The following is a 20,540-nucleotide window of genomic DNA, read 5'->3' as shown; positions in this document are numbered from 1 at the left end:
GGGTGTCGACGTTGAGCGTCAAGTGTACTCTCCTCTCCCTCCCTCACTCTCTCCTTCTATCTCTCCCACCATCCATGGGCTCAACAATGCTGTATGTTAGGGAAAAGGGTATGCACAACAGTCAGGTCGATTACAGAGAGTGAACTTGGACAACGCAATACAAAGCGACAAAATGGACAAAGCAATACAAAGGAATGAACGAAGGGATGATGAATAGCGCGTACCAATACAAAGATGATGTGTGATTGTCAACAACGAACGATGATGTCAATGAAGATAACGCCAATAAAAAGGCACAAAAGCCACGAGAGAACGCAAAAGGAAAGGAGCAAAAAAGGGAAAAGAGTAACAGCAACGGCATGCGACCGCACATGGACAGACACCATTGTACAGCCTGCTCACAACACACATACACACACACGCACACACACAAACAAACAAGAATGGCTTAACACACTAGTGTCTGCTCAACTCCTACATACACCCTCGACTGCCACGCTAATTCACGCACACACACGCACGCAAAACACACGACAAATACGTGCACCCGCGCACGCACACACACGAACTGCAAGGATCGCGAAGGAACAGAGCCCTGCAGCGTGCATCGTGCGCCAACACCACGTCCTGCAGCAAGGTGCTAGACGTTGGAGCTCTTGGTTTCGCTAGCGGTGCGCACCTTATCTGGCTGCGGGTTGATGGGGTCAAGTTTCACAGACCCCCACGCCTGGCGACCACGGAGACGCGTGGAGCGTGTGCTTGCGGACGAGGGCGGCATTGGCCGTGCATTTGAGGATGTTCGTGACAGGCTGCTCCCCAACGACGACGACATACCACCTGGCGTGCTCTGCTGCTGCTGCTGCTTCATGCTGCTGCTGCGGGATGTCATCTTTGGTCCAGAGCTGGCAGTGCGGCCTGGCTTGCTCATCGAGGTTGGCCCCGTTGCTGCCGATGATACTGGTGGTGGCTGTGTGCGCATACTCTGTGATCGGTGCAGCCCCGAGCTCGACACGCCACTGCCACCGCCACTGCTGCGTGTTGACCCCGCCGTCTTTGCTGTTGCTATTGATGATGACGATGACGATGGTGCGTTTGGTGCAGACGCCACGCCAGCCGACACTTGCTGCTGCTGCTGCTGCTGTTGCTGTTGTTGTTGTGTTGGCGCGGGCTTGCTGGAGTTGCCGTCAACCGCAACAGTCACTTCGTGGTATTCGTCTGGGTTGGGCACGGCCTTGACACGCGAGAGGTTGTCTGCCAGGCGCGACACCGAGCTGTTGCTGCGCTGGCTCTCCGACAACGCAGCCTCGACCATCAGCCGGCTGCCTGCATCTGTGCTGATCCACGGGTGGCGAGACGCCTCCTTGGGCGAAATGCGCGTGTGCGGATCCCACTCGAAGCACCCTGTGTGTGTGTGTGTGCGTGTGTGTGTGTGTGTGTGTGTGTGTGTGTGTGTGTGTGTGTGTGTGTGTGTGTGTGTGTGTGTGTGTGTGTGTGTGTGTGTGTGTGTGTAAGGAAGTGGTTCGATTGAGAGTACACGGGTACACAAAAGACGCGCACTTGTGACACACACACACACACACAAGCACACACAAGCACACACGAGAACACACACACACACACACACACACACAAGCACACACACACACAAGAGAACACACACGAAGAACAAGGTTCACTCACGCTGGAGGAAATCGAGAAAGTCCTGGTTGTCTGTGCGCACGGCCTTGTGGAGCGGGCGTCCACCGGGAACGTGGACACGCCCCTTGCGGTCGCGCGTGACGCGCGGTGAACCATCGCTGTGGAAGAACACGCTTGTGCGTTTGGCCACGCGCAGCACGTGCGCTGGCGGGGTACCGAGTACCTCCATCTGGTACATGAGCTGCTCCTTCTCGTCCCTTCCAGGGAAGATGGGCTGCCCCGTGTACAGTTCGGCGAGGATGCAGCCGAGCGACCACATGTCAATGGCAATCGAGTACCCGGTACCCAATATGATCTCGGGCGCACGGTAGAAGCGACTCTGGATGTACGAGTGTATCTTCTGGTGCTCCAGGCACGCCGACCCAAAGTCGATGACGGTGATGTCGTCGTTGTTCCGCTCCGTGAGCAGTATGTTCTCGGGCTTGAGGTCGCAGTGGATCACCTTCTGTCGGCGCAGCAGCCGCAGGCACGACAGCAGCGAGCGGCAGAACTTGTTGACCTGCGTGAGCGTGAACCCCTTGAAGCCGTCCTTCTTCAGCGCCGTGTACAGGTCCTGGTGCATCAGGTCAAACGTGATGCACAGGTGGTTGCGGAACATAAAGTACTCGTTGATGTGCACGACATGGTGGTTACGCCGGCGGTCGCTGCGCTTCAGCTGCTCAAGAATCTTCACCTCAATCTGCGCCTGCCGGTGGAACCTGCGCTCGTTGCGAATAATCTTGACGGCCTGTGGCTGCTTGTTCTTGTGGTCGTACGTCTCCACCACGTCGCCAAAGGAGCCCTTGCCCAGCCCGCGCATGATTTCGTAGCGGTACCCAATGTGGTCGTGCTTCACGCACTTGTAGCGGCCCTTGTCGTCGTCGTAGCCGCAGTTGTTTGGCTTGGACGCGTTTGCGTTGATCTTCTTCGCGCGGTGCCCGACAAACCACACCTGCGGGTATGTCATAATCTCGTCCTGCTCGTAAGGGGTGAGGTGGCGGCTGTACTTCTCAATCGCCTGCAGCGGCGTGAGTGGCAGCTCCTGCTTCACCTTGGCCTTGGCAGAGTCAATGCGCGACAGCCGGCCAATGGGCGCGGAGGTGATGTGCGAGCCGCGCGCGGCGGAGTTTGGGCGCTCGTTGATGCGTGGCAGCGCGGGTGCAACGGCCGACGCCGGCGCCAGCGTCGCAGATGACGCCGAGTTTGCCCCTGCGGTTGTGCTGGTGACGGTGGTCGTTCCATCACGAGACAGGTTCACAGCAGACACCGAAATGTCATCATACAGTTGTTGGATCTGTGCGCGCGTGCGTGTGTGTGTGTGCGATGTGCATGTGTATGTGCATGTGTATGTGTGTGCGTGTGTGTGAATATTGGAAAGGGAAGTCATCGTCGCACGAGCCGCAGAGCAAGCGAGAAGCAACAACAACCAAGCAACAACAACAGGCAGACAGACAGACAGACAAACAGGTAGACAGGCAGGCAAGCGAGCAAACGAGTGCTGCGCCAGGTGACCGCACAACACACACTTGGCACCAGCTCAACAACAAACAAACAACAGCCACGGCCGCTGCTTCGCACGCACCTTTGGCTCTGTCATGGTGGACGTCTACGCGACAACGGTGTCGCAGCAACGGTTTGCAGAAACAGAGGCACGAGACGGGGCGACAAACGAGCTGGCAGTGCAAGAGGAGGAACGCGGATGCTCGCAGCGCCCAAGTGTGCTTCCCTTTCTCAACCGGTGAGCCGTTACGTTGCCCGTAAGACTTGGTGTCACAAGAAGGAAGCAGTAAACTTAACAACAGCAAAAAGCTGTTGTTGCCGTGGTATGTACGGAACGGTGGCTGTGGTTTGCGTGGGTCTTGGTGTGGACGGCGTGTGCGTTGGTGGGTGTTGGTGTCCGTGCTTGCTCAGAGGAAACAGACGAGAAGAAAAACAGCAGCAGGGCAGCAGGGCAGCTGGCCAGCCAGCGAGCAAGTCTGAAAGAAGAAGGCTGTGAAGCTGATCACGCACAGGTGGATGGACGATGGACGTGTGGCTGTGTGGATCAGGCAGAGAGAGACAGACGGTGGTTGGTTCGTGCGTTGCTGTCGCTGTTGTTGCTGTTGCTGTGTGTGTGGTTGATGGGTGTTGCAAGCGTTTGCGTGCGTATGTGGGGGTTGGTCCGTTTTTTTGGTTTCGTCGCGCTTGCTTGCCTTGCCTTGCTTGCTTGCTTGTTTCGTTGGTTGGTTGGTAGCGCCAAAACAAACACAAACACACAGCCAAATATTTTGTTAATATGAAAAATATACGATTGCAGAAGGACACCATAGGGCTAGTGCGCATTAGTTCATGCAACTGTCGATATACACCAACGTTGGCGTGGTTGGATGATTTGATGTGGTTGGCTGGTGGGCATCGTGGATGTTCTTTCTTTGGATGCACTGGCTGCATACAACAGCAGCAGTGCAGCAGCTGCGCACATACACAGAGTGCACCAGACACAAGGAAGCACACACATACATACATACACACATATACGCACATATACGCACAAAAAGCATCAATCATGACTCAGAGAACAGAGGAGGCCGGTGTGAAGTCAAGCGACTTGTGTGGCTGTGACTTTTGCTGTTGTGGCTGTTGCTGTTGCGGCTGTTGTTGTGCCTGGGACTGTTGAGAGCCGTTGCAAGTAGCGTTGTTACCAGTAGCGTTGGTACCAGTAGCATTGCTGCAAGTTGCGTTGTTGCCAGTGAGATTGGTGGCTGGGGACGGCTGCCGCTGCGGTGGTCGAAGGAGTGGCTCACCATCAGAATCAGCAAGGGAGCCAACATCACCACCATCACCACCACCACCACCATCACCACCAACATCACAGCCATCACCCACGGCACCGTTGCGGTTCCTGACACCACGAGCATCACCGGCATCACCACCACCGCCAGCACTGTTGGCACTGCCACGTTGCTCGTAGCCAGTCCCGTCATGCCGCGGCGATGGCGATGGTGATGGTGTTGTTGCTGCGGTGTTGCCAGAGCGACTGCCACGAGTCAGCACAGCGTCCAACTCAACCTCTACCATTCCCGGTCCCACAGGCAGCCCCTCAGCACGCTGGCCCGCATTCCCATCAGCACACAAATGCTCGTGCTCGTCAAGTGGGGTCGATGCTGCCGTTGCTGGTGCGATTGGTGCTGTTGCTGACGTGTGCTGTAGTTGCGATGGTGCCGCAGGTGCTGCTGTCGCGAGTGCACCCCTGCTGTGCACGGGCGTTGTCGGTGGCGAAGGCACCACGGCTGCACCAACAGGCTGGCCCTGGCCCTGACTCTGGCCCTGCAACAGGTGCCTCTGCAGCATCATGCGCTGCTGAATGACGGCGGGGCTGGATGGCAGCAAGCTGCGACTGCGCCGGCGTTGCTTGGGCTGCTGCGGCACCTCAATTGTCACGCCGTCCTGGCTCACCAGCGTCTTTGCCCGCGACCGTCGTCGCTGCTTGTGCAGCAGTGAGTCTGTGCTCGCCTGACTGCTCAAGCTCGATGTCGGATTCAGCGGCCGCTGGTGCTGCTGGTGCTGCTGTTGTTGCTGGTGCTGTTGGTGCTGTTGGTGCTGCTCTTGTTGCCGTTGCATGAGCGGGTACGATGCGTTGGCGCGTGGGCCAGCACCGAGGGCCGGGCCCGGCATGTGCTGCTCACGGGAGCGCGGGCGATCAAGGTCTGAGTACGGGACGCGGTGGCCGCTCTGCGGGGTGTCCAGGCGCTGGGGCGACACGCCCGTCGTGCTCAGCAGCGACCGCGACGCCGTGTCAACTGCACATGGAGATGAAACGTACACGTGTGCGCGTGTTGTGGAGAGGCGGGGGTATGAGGGTGTGAGTGGAAAGTGAGAAGGATGTTAGTGTGTGGGGGGGGGGGGTGTCTGTGCGTGTCTGTGTGTGAATGCACGTGTGTATGCATGTGTATCAGTGTGTGTGTGTGTGCGTTTCCGTGTGTATGTATGTGTATGTGTGTGTGTGTGTGTGCGCGCGAGTGCGTGCTTATGCGTGTTGCGGTACCTGATATACCACGCTGTCGAGGAAGCTCGAGCATCGTTGTCTGGGAGGGCCACAACACAATAATACAGATGAGGAGGTATGTGCACCGTAGATGAGGACCAGAGGCGTGGCGTCTGCAAGCATGAACACTACAGTTTGTTCACCTATATCTAATGCCGTCATATGTATGTGTGTGTATGTGCAATACCTCTGATGATGGAGGGCTGGCGTGTGGCTCCTCGACCGTCTGACTCTGCAACGCATCTGTTGAGGAGTAACGAAGGAGAACGGGACAAAGGAGTGAGGAAAGCGGTCGAGACAGACAACGAACGAAACGGCATGCTATCACGTCGCATTGAACAGAACCAAACTTGTAAGTACGTGCACGAGTGCTGCAGGTTGCAATTGCGACCGCACCAAGAACAAGGCTCGCCGTGTAGTCGTCCACAAAGTCCCTGAATGAGAGAGAGAGTGTGTGTGTGTGTGCGTGCAATTGTGTGAATGTGTGTGCCATTGCGTGTGTGTGTGTGTGTGTAATTGCGCGCGCGTGTGTGTGTGTGTGTGTGTGTGTGTGTGTGTGAAAGAGCGCTGCTCGTGGCAACTCAAACGCACAGCAACAGCAGCTTCATAACCCCGAACATGCAAAACACATACACACACAACATACACACGCATAACACACACGATCCCAAGAGCAATCACTCGTACAATGGAATGAAGCGCTGTTCCTCGGCCGTCGGAGTAATTGCGCAGACCTGTGCACAACAGCATCGTGCGTGCGTGAGAGCGCGAGTGCCACCATGTAAATGTGTGTCACTAACAACGTGACGTGAGCTGTGTCACCCTCGCTAAACCACACGCACACAGACTGTGTACCATACTGACGGTTTCAAGGAAGGATGAGATGCTCTGGAAGGACGGCCGCATGCTTGACCAGCAGCACAGCATCATCTGCACAGCAGCAACAGCAACAGCAGCAACAGCAGCAGCAGCAGCAGTAGGCGCAAGAGCCAGAATGAGCGGTGGTGATGCGGTGTAACATGTACCGCTACTCCACCACCAGCAAGGACGCACACAGCACACACACACACACACATACGCAGATGTCTGCAATTGCGCACACATGCACAAATATGCACACACACGACACATACAGACGTGTGCGACCTTCAAACGTGCCGCTGGCCGTACCTCGTAGATGATGAAGGGGCATTCGGCTGGCCGGTCAAGGCGCTGCCCGCGCACGACATACGAGCACACCTGTGGCGCAGTGATGGGAGAGAGAGAGGGAGACAGAGAGAGAGAGACAGAGAGAGAGAGAGACAGACAGACAGAAAGGGGACGGCAGGGGATGGTCGAGTTTATCAAAAGTGGCGTGGCCGATAGTGAGGATGATGGGCAGAGCCAAAAGCACCGTGACCACGAGGCGAGCAGCGAGCGCACTCCTAAACAGATGAACAGATAATGACGTACACACACACACACACTCACATGTTCATACACACTCACATGTTCATACACACACACGCACACAAACACAAACACACATACACAGAAACTCAGACACACATGTACATACACATACAAGCATTGCGCGCGCACCTGTTCGTTTGTGAGTGTGGTGTACGGCAGGCGGCCGTAGGTTTCAATCTCCCACGCCGTCACTCCAAACGCCCACACATCCATTCCAAACGTGTGCGACGGAAGCACAAACGCCTGAAGTTGAGAAGTTTGGGAATGTTGGACCAAGCAGTTGCAGTGAATGGAGTGAACTCATGCTGCAGACGCGTGGACGCATGTGTGTATGCGCACACCCACCAACACAGCGCACAAACAAACACCACAACGTGACACACACCCATCCACATGTGCGCACCTCTGGGCCGAGCCAGCGGACAGGCAGGGTGGCGAGATCGCTGCTGTCACCGTCACCTGACACGCACGCACACCGACACGCACGGACAGATTCAAGAGTGAGGCGCAGGGCGGTCGATTTGCTTGCTGATTGTGTGTTTTGCACACAAGACCGATCATAGAACCAGCAGCTGACCACTGCGTCCACATCACAGTAACAACGATAACCAAGAGCAACAAATATGGCGAACATTCACGACATGCCAGCGAGCGCACCAATGGGGGTGTGTTTGCGGCGGGCAAATGCTGCGAGCTTGACGGTTCCGGTCGTCGTCACATAGCAGTTTCTGACCGGTGCAAACACATTGCAACATGGCGAAGATGAGAGACTCCACATACACGCACATGCACACACACACATGCACACACACACACACACACACACACACACACACACAAACACAGACACACACACACAGAAGACACACACACACAGAAGACACAAACACGTGTCAGCGTGTCAACATGTCAACATGTCAACATGTTTCTTCCTTCAATCCATCGACCCCCAAATGACTGTCACGATGCAGGAGCGAGCATGTGGCGGTGGAGAGTTGCGCACCGTGCAGCGAGGTCCCTGTGCATGATCCCGTGCGAGTGGAGGTAGGCCATGCCGTCGGCAATGTTGTGCATCATGCGCAGGCGGTCCGTCAAGGGCAGCGTGTTCTCGGTCAGCAGCGGCGAAAACTGATGCAGGTACTTGCGGAGATCCCTGCGGGCGGCGATAATATGTGGCGAAGGTGGTGGTGGTGATGATGATGGTGATGGTGGTGATAATGATGGTGGTGGTGAGGGGTATTGGTTTGAACGAGCACTGTGCGTTTTCGATCGGTCAGTGAGTCAGGACACCAGCATTGTCAACGTCGCAGACAGCCATGATACAGCCTCACCACCTCGCAAGACAGCACAAACACCATTATAACACCAACACCCCTCAATCCCCCTCCCCTTTCCTTGCAACCCCTGGTCCCTACCCTAGGGAGGCCTGCTCTGCGAGGATGAGGAGAGGCTCGTCCTGCAGACAGCAGCCGACGAGGTTGATGATGTTCGGGTGCCGGTCGCGCGCCAGCGACTTGAGCAGCTCCGCCTCAAGCAGAAACTCCCGCTTCTCCCGCAGGCGCTTGTGCAGGCTGCACTTGCGCACCGTGATGCTGGTGGCGGCAGTGGTGGTAGCAGTGGTGGCGAATGAAGTGAGGTGAGACGTGAAAACAGACACATGGCGCGCCACACAAGCACACAAGCATTATCACCACGCATCCACACCCACCCACCCACCGGCAAACATACGTACACACGCGCACACGCGCACACACGCACACGGGCATCAACCAACCCCACGCTCGGCCCGTCCTTCTGCTTGAGAGTGCCGTCAAACTCCTCGCCAAAGCCGTCGTAGCCAATCGTGCCGCCAATCATGACATCCTGTCGCGGACGCTCCCACTCGTCTGGGACTGGCAGCTCAAGCACGTTCTCTCGCTCGCGCCGCCGCTGCGTAAACGTAAGCAGCGCAATGCCCAGCAGTGCGCACACAAGGACAACGGCAGCGGGGCCGAGGACAGCGCCCGGTGTGTACGATGCACTGGAGGGCGCCGAGGTTGGGGCTGAATAAAGGGCATGACGTGAAGTGCACGAGTGTTTATGTGTGTGTGTGTGTGTTGTCAGTGCGGGATGAACAAGAACGGTGCAGACAACGGAACAATCGCAAGGACGCCCCATGACACGACCCGTTCTCTCGCCACATTCCCCCACCTCGCACCACGGCCACCACGGCCACCACGGCTACCACGGCCACCACTGCACCTGCGAGGATGGCGTGCGTTTGGTTCGGGTCGAGGGCGAGTGCAGAGAGCGGACTGACGCCCTGCGAATTGACAATGCGCAGCCGCAGGTTGAACGTGGCGTTGCTGTGCAGCACGTCCACGCGCGATACCGCCACCAGCACGGCGGTGTCTGCGGGCTTGGAGCGCGACACAATGGCGCCAAGCACCTCTGCTTCCTCGTCCACGTTCGCCACCAGCTCAAACGCGTCAATGGGCGCCTGCGTGCGAGACGGCAGCGTCCACGACACGTGTAACATGCCATTGCTGTCCAGCATGTCAATGACGGGCGGGTCCGGTTGCAGCGGCGCCCCGGGCAGCGTGCGCAGGCACGTGATGCGCGCAGGGGGGCTGGTGCCGTACTCGCCAGAGTCAAACGCAACCGTGATGGAGTAGCACGTGTACGGCATCAGCGACGCAGTGCGCACAGTGAATACAATCTCCGCGCTGGTGGGCTCGATGGCAAACTGCTCCACACCGGTTGTGTCAGAGCCAAGCTTCTCGTACACGTTGAAGCGCTCGTTGTCAAGGATTTGATCGCCATACTCCGACACAACAGACACGCGGAAGGTCTGTACCAAGCTCGGCCACGGCACGTCCTGTGGTGTGTGTGGGTGTGCATATGTGTGTGTGTGTGTGTGTTTTGTGTGTGTGTGTGTGTGTGTGTGTGTGTGTGTGTGTGTGTGTTTTGTGTGTGTGTGTGTGTGTGTGTGTGTGTGTGTGTGTGTGTGTGGTGAGGATGTGGAGGAGTTTGTGACAGCGTTGCTGCTGGGGTTGTTTTCATTGTCGTCACTCGTGTGTCTCAGCTGCCCTTACAACCTCACCCACTCCCCCCACTCACATGACACACACACACACACACACACAGCGTCTCATCGTGACAGCAGCCCACCTGCGGATGGGCCTTGAGGCGGAGGATGAGGTGCGTGTCGCGTTGCAGGCGGATAACCTCCTTGGGCGGAAATGTGAACGCAGCCTGCTTTGTCGTGAACGTCATGCAGTGGTGCACGTCGTAGTTGGCGCTCACATACAGCACCGACGCACCTGCCATAAATCCCAACAACGCAAGAAAGCCAAGGGTGGTGGAAGTGAGAGAAAACTAAGGGGGAGTGGGTGGAAAGGTTGGGTACCACAGTGACACACATCCACATTTACATACCCACAAGCAAACACAGACACGAACGACATGCAACAGGACGCGTAGAATTTGTGAACAATCACCAAACATTCCTCCTCTCCCCACTCTAACAACCCTCCCCCTCTGCCAACCCAGCATGAGAGCAAGTGCGATACGCACAGAAGGTTGTCCACGGCCTGAGCCCGGCGATGGTGACGGTGGTCGACGTGGTCACGTTGTGCTCAACGTCAATGCACCCAACCCCACTGTTCATCACGCTTGCCTGAAATGATGGCAGCACAACCAAGGTGAATGAATACATGTGCATCTCTCTGTGTGTATGTGTGTATTTGAGTATGTGTATGTTTCTCCATCTTCAACCCACACACGAAAGTACACACACACACGTACACATGCGCGGCCCTACCACGTCGCCTTCGCAGTCGGGGGCGGACTCGACAGAGCCGTGCTGGGCAGAACACACGCGGATCTGGTACAGCAGCACACGCAGTTGAGGCGGTGGTGGTGGTGACGGTGGTAGTGGTGGTGGTGGTGGTGGCGGTAGTGGTGGTGGTGGTGGCAGTGATGTGTGGTGGTGACGGTGGTGGTGGTAAACGTCATGAGCAGCTGAGCAGTGCAAGGAGAGGGAGGGAGAGAGGGAGATGACATGTGCAGGACACTGGTGTACACAAGTGGTAACGCGCAGGCATGAAGCACTCGCGGGCGCACAATTCGCACAGAGCATCTTCAAGACAAGCGGAACACATGCAAACGCACGAACACACACACGTACACACACGTACACACGCACGCGCGCGCGCACGCAAACACGGCGTACACACCTGTGCTTTTGTGAATTGGGACGGAAGCTGTTTGACGGGAAGGTGGAAAGTGGCGTGCGTTGCCGCAGTCTCAACCACTGGCACGAGAAACAAAACACCGCCAACACAAATGAGGTGTGGGGAAAGCACTGCGCACATACGCATACACGCGTACGCTCGAATGTATGTTTGATCCAAACACACACACCCACACCCACACCCACACACACACACACACACACACACACACACACACACACACACACACACACACACACACACACACACACACCGGAGAGGTTGAGCGGGAAGGCGACGTCCGGGACGGTGTAAGCTGCGACGACGGTCAAGTTGCTGAGCATGAGCTCGTATGCAACCCCGCGCACAAGACACCCGCTTACGTGTGCACGCGTGCACACTGCACAACCACCACGCAGCACAAGCGTGAGTGAGTGTGTGTGTGTGTGTGAGTGTGTGATTGCATGTGAGTGCGAGTGTGAGCGCGAGTGTGCGAGTGTGAGTGTGTGTGTGTGTGTGTCGACATTCGGTACGTCGACTGTATGCATGTATATGTATGTGCTGAGCTGCAATGTTGAGTCACAGCGTGCGTCACACCTGGAATGGTTTCGTTGATGGGCTGTGGGCTTTCATAGAGAGCAGTCACACTGGAGAAGGTGGCGTTGACATCCTGCTTGTACAGCGCTACTGTTGGCGTCGTGGTTATCTGTGCTCTGTAAGCAGGAACAGAAGCAGCGCAGGCCGGAGCAAGGTGAATCAACACCAGCGAATAGTTTGTGTGTGGTGTCTGTGTGTGGTGTCTGTGTGTCTGTGTGTGTGTCTGTGTGTGTGTGTGTGTGTGCACGGAACGTTTCCTGGCGAGTTCATGTCACAAAACCCTGAAAGCATGGGCATTTCCCTTCCTCATCCTCTACCCCACGACTCAACTCCCCTCCTACGCACACACACACGCACCCTCCCCACTGCGGGTGCTTCAACGTACAAGGCTGCGCGAAAGTCGGTTCTGTCCAAAGGCTGCGCGTAGGCGATGCACGGATCCATGAGGACGAACATGCCGTCACTGTTGTGCACCGCTTCCACTTGAAGGAAAACATGCCAGAACGTAATGCACACGTGTGAGTAGGATTGGCTGTGCTGTCGAGGGTGCCCAAGCCATCTTTGATTACAAGGTGCAGCATCACAGAGCCCGCAGCTGCACATTCGGGCCGCTGACAAGCAAACAAACAAGTACATGAAGCAACGAACAGCGAACGAACCGACTAACAGACGCACGAACACTCCAAAGACACGCACGCACGCACGCACAAGCGCGCATTTACAAGCTGGAACGGTGCATACCGGCACAGCGTACCTTGTGGATCGGCGCAGGACGCGAGACATTGCAGCCCATCACTGAGGATAATGAAGGCTATCAGCCACGCTATGCGCACACGGAATTGTGGTGCCATGGCGGGTCGCACGCGATCACCTGTGTCGCCACAGCGTCACGACAAGGTTGCTGGTTGCGTGCGTTTGCGTGGTTGACGCAGCTGCTCGTGTTTGCGAGTTGACAGGCCGGACAAAGAAGACACGAGGCGCGCAAACAAGCAGGGACAAGCGCAACAACCGAGACAAATGCGCTAGGAACGACAGGTGTTCTCCACCGACAAAGGCTCGGTGCGGTTGTGGTGCAAGCGTTGTAGGCGGGTGGATGGAGGAGACAAGGGGGGGGGATAAATACTTGGGCAGTTTGCAGGGAGGAAGGGTGGCGTTGATGATGGTGCAAGACGAACAAACAATAACTGAGGCCAAGCTAGCTTGCTAGGCTGTGTGTCGACTAGCACACCACTCCACAAACACTTGACAACTCTCAAGCTACTTGCTTGCGACGAGCTAGTTTGCTAATAAGTAGTGAGCTGGCGGCAGACTTGCAACCCGACTCAACAAGAACAAGAAGAAGAACAACGCGCGTGCGTGACAACCAACCCATGTGGGGCCATGCAAGCACGAGAGCGAGCAGCAGGCAGGTTGTGTTCAGGTTGGTGGTTTTGGCTGTTGCTTGATTTGATGACCGCAATCGCGTCACTCGCAGTGGCGTTGCGGAATATTGGCTAACATCATCAACCAATCTTCGTGGACGGTTTGTTTGGGGAGGCGTGTGTGTGTGTCTGTGTGTGTGTGTGTGTGTGTGTGTGTGTGTGTGTCTGTGTCTGTGTGTGTGTGTCTGTCTGTGTCTGTGTCTGTGTGTCTGTCTGTGTCTGTCTGTCTGTCTGTCTGTCTGTCTGTGTACGTGTCTGTCTCCCATCTGTCTGTCTCCCGCATCTGTGTGTGTCCCCTGTCAAAACTGCCGGGATGCAGCAGCGGCCACCAATCATCCAATCATCCCCTTGCGTGTATTGCAGGGTGAGAATCAGCAAGGGTACAGGCTTGATTAGTAGTTCACAACATGGGAAAGAAACGGGGCGCTACACGTTGCTACACAGATACACACGTGTGCATACAAATACGCACTGATAGACCAGACGGAGACCCAGAAAGGGAGTGTACACACAAACACAAAGCACCAGGGCAGTATGTGTGTGTGTGCATGTGTGCGTGTGCATGCGTGGTAGTCAGTGATTCAGACAGACAGACAGACACACACACATACACACACATTCGCACGCGCGCGCACACGCACACACACACAACCACAACCACAACCACAACCCCCCCCCCCAACACACACACACACACACATCAAGCTGGCTCATTGAGGGGTGAGTTTGGAGCGTTCGAAGCGGGTGCGGCGAAAGTGCTGCATGGCACGGCCAACGTCGGTCGGAGTGCAGAGCACGTGCAGCGGCCGGCCATCCGGCAGCGCGGGGGCGGTGCGGTCCAGGTGTGGGATGTCCACCTCGTGTGTGGAGCACTCCCGAATGAGGTGGTTGCAGCCCGTGCGCTTGAACACGCGCGTGTCGTGGATGCGCACCATGACGTGGTCCACCCGAATAAACTGCCGCTGCAGGAGATACAAGCACGAGGGCATGGCGCGCAGGCGCACATCCATGTGCATGATGCCGTTGTCGCTGTAGTCGTCGGCAAGCAGGAACACGTGCTCCTGGAACAGGATCTTTTCCGGCTGTCGGAGGAGGTTGAAGTCGATGCCTTCCTCCGTCGGCTCCACCAGCCACGAGCCGTGCAGCGAGCCTGCAAACCTGGTGTTGTATGTCCAGTCGTACGGCTTGACCGGCGTCAGCTTGTCTGCGCGGCCGCGCCGCGCGTGCTTCCACTCCTTGGCGTAGGACACCTGCGGCAGCTCGTGCTCGCCCTGCACATCCTGCACGCCCTGCAGCGCACCGAGCGCGTCAAAGCGCACGCTGTGATCTTTCCCCGCCCACAGCGTCACGTGGTTGCGCGAATACACCTCCTCCGGCAATGGGAAGGGCACTGCCTGCTCAAACTGGCAAAAGTCGCACAGCTGCCCCGCCTCCGGCTGCTGCACCAGCTGTGTCAGGAGGTCCATGCGCTTGCCTCGCTTCTCCACGGGGCCTTGCTCTCCTTTGCTCCCTTGCTGTGGCCCGCCAACACGAAACACCTTGTGCTGTGTTTGCGCTGCTTGTGCTTCCGTTGCTTGTGCTTCCGTTGCTTGTGCTTCTGGGCGCTGTGCGGAGGAGCCGTGATCGAGGACGTCAGCGGACGCTAGGGAGGCCGTTGAACTTGCAGGTGCCTGTTGCTGCTGGTGTTGTTGCTGGTGTTCATCGTTGCTGCCACTCGATTGCTTGGAGGCGCACTGGAAGTGGCAGCGTGACTCCAGCATGTGCTGCTTGTTGGTCGTCACAGCCCACACGTCGTCAACCTTGAACGAGCGCGACATGGCTTTGTGTGCGTATGTGTGTGTGTGTGTTTGTCTTGTGTGTGTGTGTGTGTGTGTGTGTGTGTGTGTGGTTTGTTGTTGTTGTTTGTGAAGTTTTGCTGACGACACACGCTCGCCTCCCAACACCGCCAGCCAACGCGGTCTCTGTTCTCCGCCTCCCTTTTTGTGTGTTTCCTTTATTGCTTGTTGGGCGTTCGTCTCAGAACAACACGAGCAAGGGGAGTGAGGCAAGGCTTGTTCACACGCATCACAAACATCACACACATCACCTCGCACGGTGTGAACTGCACGGACAGGCTGTCCGTGCTGCTCTCACTCCAACCCTCGCCCAACGCCCACTTAGTTGCTTGTGTTGCTGCTGTTGCTGACGCTCATGCTCATGGTTGGCGTTGCATCCGTAAGATCATCCCCACCACCAACACCAACATCACCACTCCCATCAGCGCCGTTGGTGTTGCTCTGTCCCTGCACTGCGTCGTATTTGTCCAGCGAGCCCTGCACCTCCTCCCGCGCCACTTCCCGCGCCTCAACAGCATCCTCATCAAACTCATCCATCCCGTCATCAACAGCGCCATCAACACCGGCCCCGCAATCACTGCCGACCCCACCGCTGCTTGTCCCGCTGCTGTGCTCACCCGCAACTCCACCCTGAACCTCACCATCGCCACCGTCATCATCATCATCATCATCATCATCATCATCATCATCATCATCATCATCATCATCATCATCATCATCATCCTCATCCTCCTCCTCCTCATCTTCGTCACTGCTGACAATGGGCTCGTTGCACAGCTTGGCCATCAGCCGGAAAATCCCGTACTCCTTGAGCCACTGCACGTGCTCTGGCGTGCGCACAAGCATACCGCCGGTAAAGGCAATGCCGTTGCACTCCACGCCGTTCATGCCATCCTCAGACCGCGGCACCACCATCATCCAGCGCCGCGTCATGATGAAGTTGTATGGCTTGGTCATGTACTCGTCCGCGTGGTGAAAGCGGTCAAGCTGCTCCATCAGCGACAGGTACGCGCTGTGCACAACATCAGGGTCCCGCCACTGCTGCGTCTGTGGTCGCGATGGTCGTCGCGCCTCCTCCGTGTTCTCCTGCTGCTGCTGCTGCGGCTGTTGTTGTTGTTGCTGCTGTTGCATGTTGCTGCTTGCGTTGTTCGTTCCATGCCCACCACTGCCGCCATTGCCGTTGCTGTTGCCGTTGTCATCGTCGTCGTCGCCGCTGTCGAACCAGTGCACGCGGTGGATGAAGGGCAGACTCTGCTGCACCAGCCCGTCCTCCGGCGCCATCACAGCCTCAATCGGCACCCTGGGCTCCGTCTCGTCCGGCAGAAACGGGAGCGGGATGACCTGCATGTGCTTGTGGTGCTGCGACGCGCCGGCCTTTGGCCCGCCGTTGAAAAAGGCGAGGAAGTGGCGCTGCTCCATCAGCGCACACAGGGCCGTCATGTCCGCGTGGTCGAGGCGGCGCATCTGCGGCTGGTACTCTTGCGTCACAAGCAGGAGGTGGTTGTCAAACACGTTGAACTTGTTCAGCAGGCACAGGTGGTGTGGCTCCACCTTGCACACGGTCAGCTCAGGTTCCGGCGGCAGAAACGGGTTGAAGTGTTTCGGCTTGTCGGTCTTGGCCTTGTCCTTCTTCTCAATGTGCTCCAACACGCGCACCTGAAACTCCACGCCATGGCACTCCACGGTCGTGGCCTGATGGTGTAAATGCCACACGGTGGCGATGGGAAGAGGGGGAAAAGAGAGAGCAAAGATAGGGATGAGCATTATGAGGATGGTGTCGTGCACAGCGTGGTGTAGTATCGTGGGTGGATGTGGTGAAGTGGCATGTGCAGACGTGTGTATGTGTGCGATGTGAATGCACGTGGTACGTATGCCTGTGCTGTACATGTGCGTGAGTGTGTATGGTCAGGGAGAAACTGGGGAAGGGGGCTGCACTCCACGGAATATGTATGAACGCAAGCGGAGAGGAGGACAAAGGGAGGACGGAACCAAAGCAGGAAACCACATCTTTTGTTGGTGTTGAACGTACACGAGTTGTAAGAGGCACAAGCGCCCCCGATTTCAGCGCAGCAGCGGACACGTCTTGCACATGCTTCCAGAAGGCGTGCGGCCTGAAGCTGCGCAGTCTTGGAGGAGACGAGCTCATCGCGGCGTTGTGTGTGAGGGGGGGGGAGCTGCAAAGAAAAAGTGTGGCTGGGCAGGCTGCGCCGTGGGATGATAAGTCAAAGACGCCGACGAGTCGAGAACAAGCAGGCCAGGAGATAGAGAGAGACAACGAATGACCAAGCAACCAACGCGGCACGGCGAGGGTGTGGGCCGCGTGTGAGGGCGCAGATGAGGGAGAGAGGGAGGGATGCGAGCAACACCACAGTTCTAAAGGGGGGGTGGGTGTGCAGAGCAGAGAAACCGTCAGCAGCAGCGTTTGAGTGCTGTGATTGTGGAAAGTTGAGTGAAGATGTTCGTGAATCGTCACAACTCACGGCAGCAAGCGCACGCACAACGCAAGCAAGCAAGGGAATGATGGCTTGGGGTGTGCAGCGGAAGTTTGAGGTGATTGAGCGGGTAGAGGCCAACGATGACAAGCTGACCACCGTCTCCGTCATGAGGTGAGGTGGTGGTTGTGTTGTTGTGTGATGGCTGGTGTGTCGTGTGATGGGTGGTTGTGCTGTTGTGTGATGGGTGGTGTGCTGTGGAAGCCGCGTGTGAGATCACATCAAATCACTGCATGGCCTGTGAGGCTGTCACCGTGTAGGCGTGATCCCTCACCACGCTGTGTGTGTGTGTGTGTGTGTGTGTGTGTGTGTGTGTGTGTGTGTGTGTGTGTGTGTGTGTGTGGCGCCAGCATGCGCCGTATCACAGATGACCAGTGCAAGCAGCTGCTGACGGCGTTGAAAGGCAACACACATGTCAAGGACTTTTCCATCTCTCGCGCGTTTAACGACGGTGCGTGTGGATGTGGGTGGATGGGCTGTGCGATGCGTGCTTGAATCAAAGGAAGCATCATCACGCGGATGGTGCTTGTTGGATGTGTGACTGCCTTGGTTGCTCACAGCTGCTTCTGCGATGCATGCATGGCACGACTCAACCATCAGACTTGCTGCGTGGCTTTGCTGACATGCTGGCTGAGAATGCGACACTGACCACGCTGTCACCCGGCAACTCTTCCCTCGGCGACGCCGGCTTTGCTGCCCTCCTCAACGGTCCGTAAGTGTGTGTGTGTGTGTGTGTGTCTGCTTGCGTGTGTGTCTGTATGTCTGTTTGCGTGTGTGTGTGTGTCTGTCTGTCTGTCTCTGCCTGTGTATGTGTGTTGGTTTGTCTGTCTGTTTGTCTGTGTGTGTGTCTCTGTCTGAGTATGTGTGTTGGTTTGTCTGTCTGTTTGTCTGTGTGTGTGTGTGTGTGTTTCTCTGTGCTTATGTCATGTTACACTCCGGTATTGCTTAGTCATCAGCGCTGTGCATCTGGCTGCGCTCACCGCCGCCACGTGATGTACTGTTGCGCAGGCATTGTGGCCTCCAAATCCCTGCAATCACTGAACATGGAGCATCGGGGCTTGACACCTGAATCCGCCAGCGCCATTCGCGCGTGCTTCTTTCAGTCTCACCTTCGTCACCTCAACCTCGCCAGCAACACATTGTACGAGTGTGTGCGCGTGTGCGTGTGTGCGTGATTATGTGTGCGTGTGTGTGTGCGTGTGCGTGTGTGCGTGATTATGCGTTGTTTGCCTTTGTCCATTTGTCTGTGTGCGTATCCGCTGATCCGTGTTTTGCTGGCATGATTCCACTGGTTCGCGATTGTAATACATGTCTGTATGTTCATGTGCCATTCACCACTTGACTATTTGATCACTCCCCCCCCCCATTCACCCAACAAACTCAAACACACACACACACAACACACAACACACAACACAACACAACACAACACAGGACCGGCGCGTTGGCAGCTGCGCTGTCACAGCGGCAGGAGAATGGCGGTGCCGCGCGTGTGTCCGGGCTTGAAGAGCTGAACCTGAGCAGCACAAGCCTTACCGCGCATGACGGACGTGCACTCGCTGCTGCCATCTCAGCAGGGCACCTGCCGTCGCTCACCACCCTCGACCTCTCCAACAACGCCATGCTTGGTGCTGCGGCGTGCGATGTGCTGCGCGCAGCGGCTGCCTCCTCACACGTGACCACGCTCGACCTCTCATCCACAGGCATGGGCGGCAGTGGTGGTGGTGGTGGTGTTGACAGTGATGATGTTAGCGGCGTTGGTGCTGCTCTTCTGGATGCATTCTCATCCCCGAACTCGCAGCTCAAGGTCAGGCACCTGGCGGATGTCATTTGTATGTGTTTGTGTGTGTGTGTGTGTGTGTTTGTGTGTGTATGTGTGTCTGTATGTCTGTGTCTGTATGGCTGTGTCTGTCTGTGTGCGTGTGTGTGTCTGCGCGCGCGTGTGTGCGTGTGTGTGTATGTCTGCGTGTGTAGAGGGTACCGCCTGCCCGCCTCAACCCTCTTCCACCGTCCAGCTCACACACACACACACACACACACACACACACACACACACACACACACACACACACACACACACACACCACACACACACACAAAACATCATCGTCGCGTCGCTTCCCGTGGTGCAGGTGCTCAAGTTGGAAAGCTGCGGCCTCACACGCGCCGCCCTCAGCCCGCTCACCGCTGCCCGTCTCGAATCTCCGGCTCGCCTCGCCGTCTTTAGCTTGGCTGCAAACGACGGGTGCGTGGTGTGTAAAGAGAGAGTGTGTGTGTAAGTGTGTGTGTGTGTGCACGTATATGGCTTCGGCTTCATGTGTGTGTGTGTGTGCACGCGCTCACACATCATCAGACACACACACATGCGCGCGCGCACGCACACTTGTGCACTCACACCCCCCCCCCTGCTCTGTCGCTCGATACCGCCAGGGTCAAGGACGTCGACCTTGTACACATTGTGACGAAGGTGGTACATGCAGAGTGCCTTGATCTGGGACAGTGCGGCCTCTCCCCAGGTCAGGCTGCAGCCATCATCCAAGCGTTGCCTGCAAGCACGCGAAAATGTCGCCTCTTTGGCAACGCCATTATCGATACCAGCGATGATGATGTGAATGCACTGCTTGACGCAACATGCGCACATCTGGAAGACCTTGATCTTGGCGGTTACGGCCTCTCACAAGAGTAAAGCGTATCTGTGTGTGTGTGTGTCTGTGTGAGTGTGTGTGTGTGTGCTTGCGTGTTTGTGTGTGTGTGTGTGTGTGTGTGTGTGTGTGTGTGTGTGTGTGTGTCGTCGTGTGTGTGTGTGTGTGTGTGTGTGTGTGTGTGTT

The 20,540-nt window shown here is 56.7% G+C and overlaps 5 protein-coding genes across 5 annotated transcripts; 1 reads left to right on the top strand and 4 right to left on the bottom strand.

Moving 5' to 3' along the window:
* Positions 1-75: 75 nt before the first annotated feature.
* PTSG_12767 (CMGC/DYRK/DYRK2 protein kinase) lies at positions 76-3,902 on the bottom strand. Its single transcript, XM_004990386.1, has 3 exons — positions 3,260-3,902; positions 1,681-2,971; positions 76-1,401 (listed from the first exon to the last, which is right to left on the bottom strand). Exons 1-3 carry the CDS (start codon positions 3,272-3,274, stop codon positions 641-643), a joined length of 2,067 nt encoding a protein of 688 aa, XP_004990443.1. The 5' UTR covers positions 3,275-3,902; the 3' UTR covers positions 76-640.
* On the bottom strand, positions 3,839-13,443 carry PTSG_12766 (TK protein kinase). Its single transcript, XM_004990385.1, has 22 exons — positions 12,719-13,443; positions 12,350-12,446; positions 11,965-12,080; positions 11,642-11,767; positions 11,371-11,447; positions 10,956-11,018; positions 10,709-10,811; positions 10,304-10,455; positions 9,395-10,010; positions 8,928-9,195; positions 8,569-8,745; positions 8,157-8,306; positions 7,811-7,881; positions 7,557-7,612; positions 7,283-7,396; positions 6,872-6,940; positions 6,566-6,631; positions 6,389-6,435; positions 6,098-6,135; positions 5,889-5,944; positions 5,702-5,741; positions 3,839-5,456 (listed from the first exon to the last, which is right to left on the bottom strand). The coding sequence occupies exons 1-22, from the start codon at positions 12,813-12,815 to the stop codon at positions 4,228-4,230; spliced, it is 3,828 nt and encodes a 1,275-aa protein (XP_004990442.1). The 5' UTR covers positions 12,816-13,443; the 3' UTR covers positions 3,839-4,227.
* A 267-nt stretch (positions 13,444-13,710) lies between these two features.
* PTSG_08651 (uncharacterized protein) lies at positions 13,711-15,370 on the bottom strand. Its single transcript, XM_004990384.1, has one exon. The coding sequence runs from the start codon at positions 15,200-15,202 to the stop codon at positions 14,096-14,098; it is 1,107 nt and encodes a 368-aa protein (XP_004990441.1). The 5' UTR covers positions 15,203-15,370; the 3' UTR covers positions 13,711-14,095.
* A 171-nt stretch (positions 15,371-15,541) lies between these two features.
* PTSG_08650 (Ap4A phosphorylase II) lies at positions 15,542-17,670 on the bottom strand (the record flags this gene model as incomplete). Its single annotated transcript, XM_004990383.1, has 2 exons — positions 17,250-17,670; positions 15,542-16,912 (listed from the first exon to the last, which is right to left on the bottom strand). The coding sequence occupies exons 1-2, from the start codon at positions 17,364-17,366 to the stop codon at positions 15,542-15,544; spliced, it is 1,488 nt and encodes a 495-aa protein (XP_004990440.1). The 5' UTR covers positions 17,367-17,670.
* Positions 17,671-17,699: 29 nt separating this feature from the next.
* Positions 17,700-20,402, top strand: PTSG_08649 (uncharacterized protein). The gene is made up of 7 exons (XM_004990382.1): positions 17,700-17,826; positions 18,063-18,163; positions 18,313-18,420; positions 18,721-18,853; positions 19,147-19,519; positions 19,845-19,957; positions 20,143-20,402. Exons 1-7 carry the CDS (start codon positions 17,738-17,740, stop codon positions 20,396-20,398), a joined length of 1,173 nt encoding a protein of 390 aa, XP_004990439.1. The 5' UTR covers positions 17,700-17,737; the 3' UTR covers positions 20,399-20,402.
* The last annotated feature ends 138 nt before the right edge of the window (positions 20,403-20,540 follow it).

This window comes from Salpingoeca rosetta (genome assembly GCF_000188695.1).
Source record: "Salpingoeca rosetta unplaced genomic scaffold supercont1.24, whole genome shotgun sequence".
NCBI classification, from domain to species: Eukaryota; class Choanoflagellata; order Craspedida; family Salpingoecidae; genus Salpingoeca; species Salpingoeca rosetta.
Note: the sequence above shows the minus strand (reverse complement) of the source record. Positions and strands in the feature narration are given on the sequence as shown.

Excerpts from the sequence above, each read along its gene's own strand:
- PTSG_12767 (XM_004990386.1), bottom strand. Across the intron at positions 1,402-1,680 it reads CTTTCTCGATTTCCTCCAGC|GGTGCTTCGAGTGGGATCCG; the intron begins GTGAGTGAACCT and ends ACACACACACAG.
- PTSG_12766 (XM_004990385.1), bottom strand. The coding sequence starts at position 12,815 with ATGGCACCACAATTCCGTGTGCGCATAGCGTGGCTGATAGCCTTCATT. Across the intron at positions 12,447-12,718 it reads GTCCTGCGCCGATCCACAAG|TGGAAGCGGTGCACAACAGT; the intron begins GTACGCTGTGCC and ends TTTTCCTTCAAG. Across the intron at positions 11,019-11,370 it reads CCCAATTCACAAAAGCACAG|ATCCGCGTGTGTTCTGCCCA; the intron begins GTGTGTACGCCG and ends CTGCTGTACCAG.
- PTSG_08651 (XM_004990384.1), bottom strand. The coding sequence starts at position 15,202 with ATGTCGCGCTCGTTCAAGGTTGACGACGTGTGGGCTGTGACGACCAAC.
- PTSG_08649 (XM_004990382.1), top strand. The coding sequence starts at position 17,738 with ATGATGGCTTGGGGTGTGCAGCGGAAGTTTGAGGTGATTGAGCGGGTA. Across the intron at positions 18,164-18,312 it reads CTCTCGCGCGTTTAACGACG|ACTTGCTGCGTGGCTTTGCT; the intron begins GTGCGTGTGGAT and ends CTCAACCATCAG. Across the intron at positions 18,854-19,146 it reads AACCTCGCCAGCAACACATT|GACCGGCGCGTTGGCAGCTG; the intron begins GTACGAGTGTGT and ends AACACAACACAG.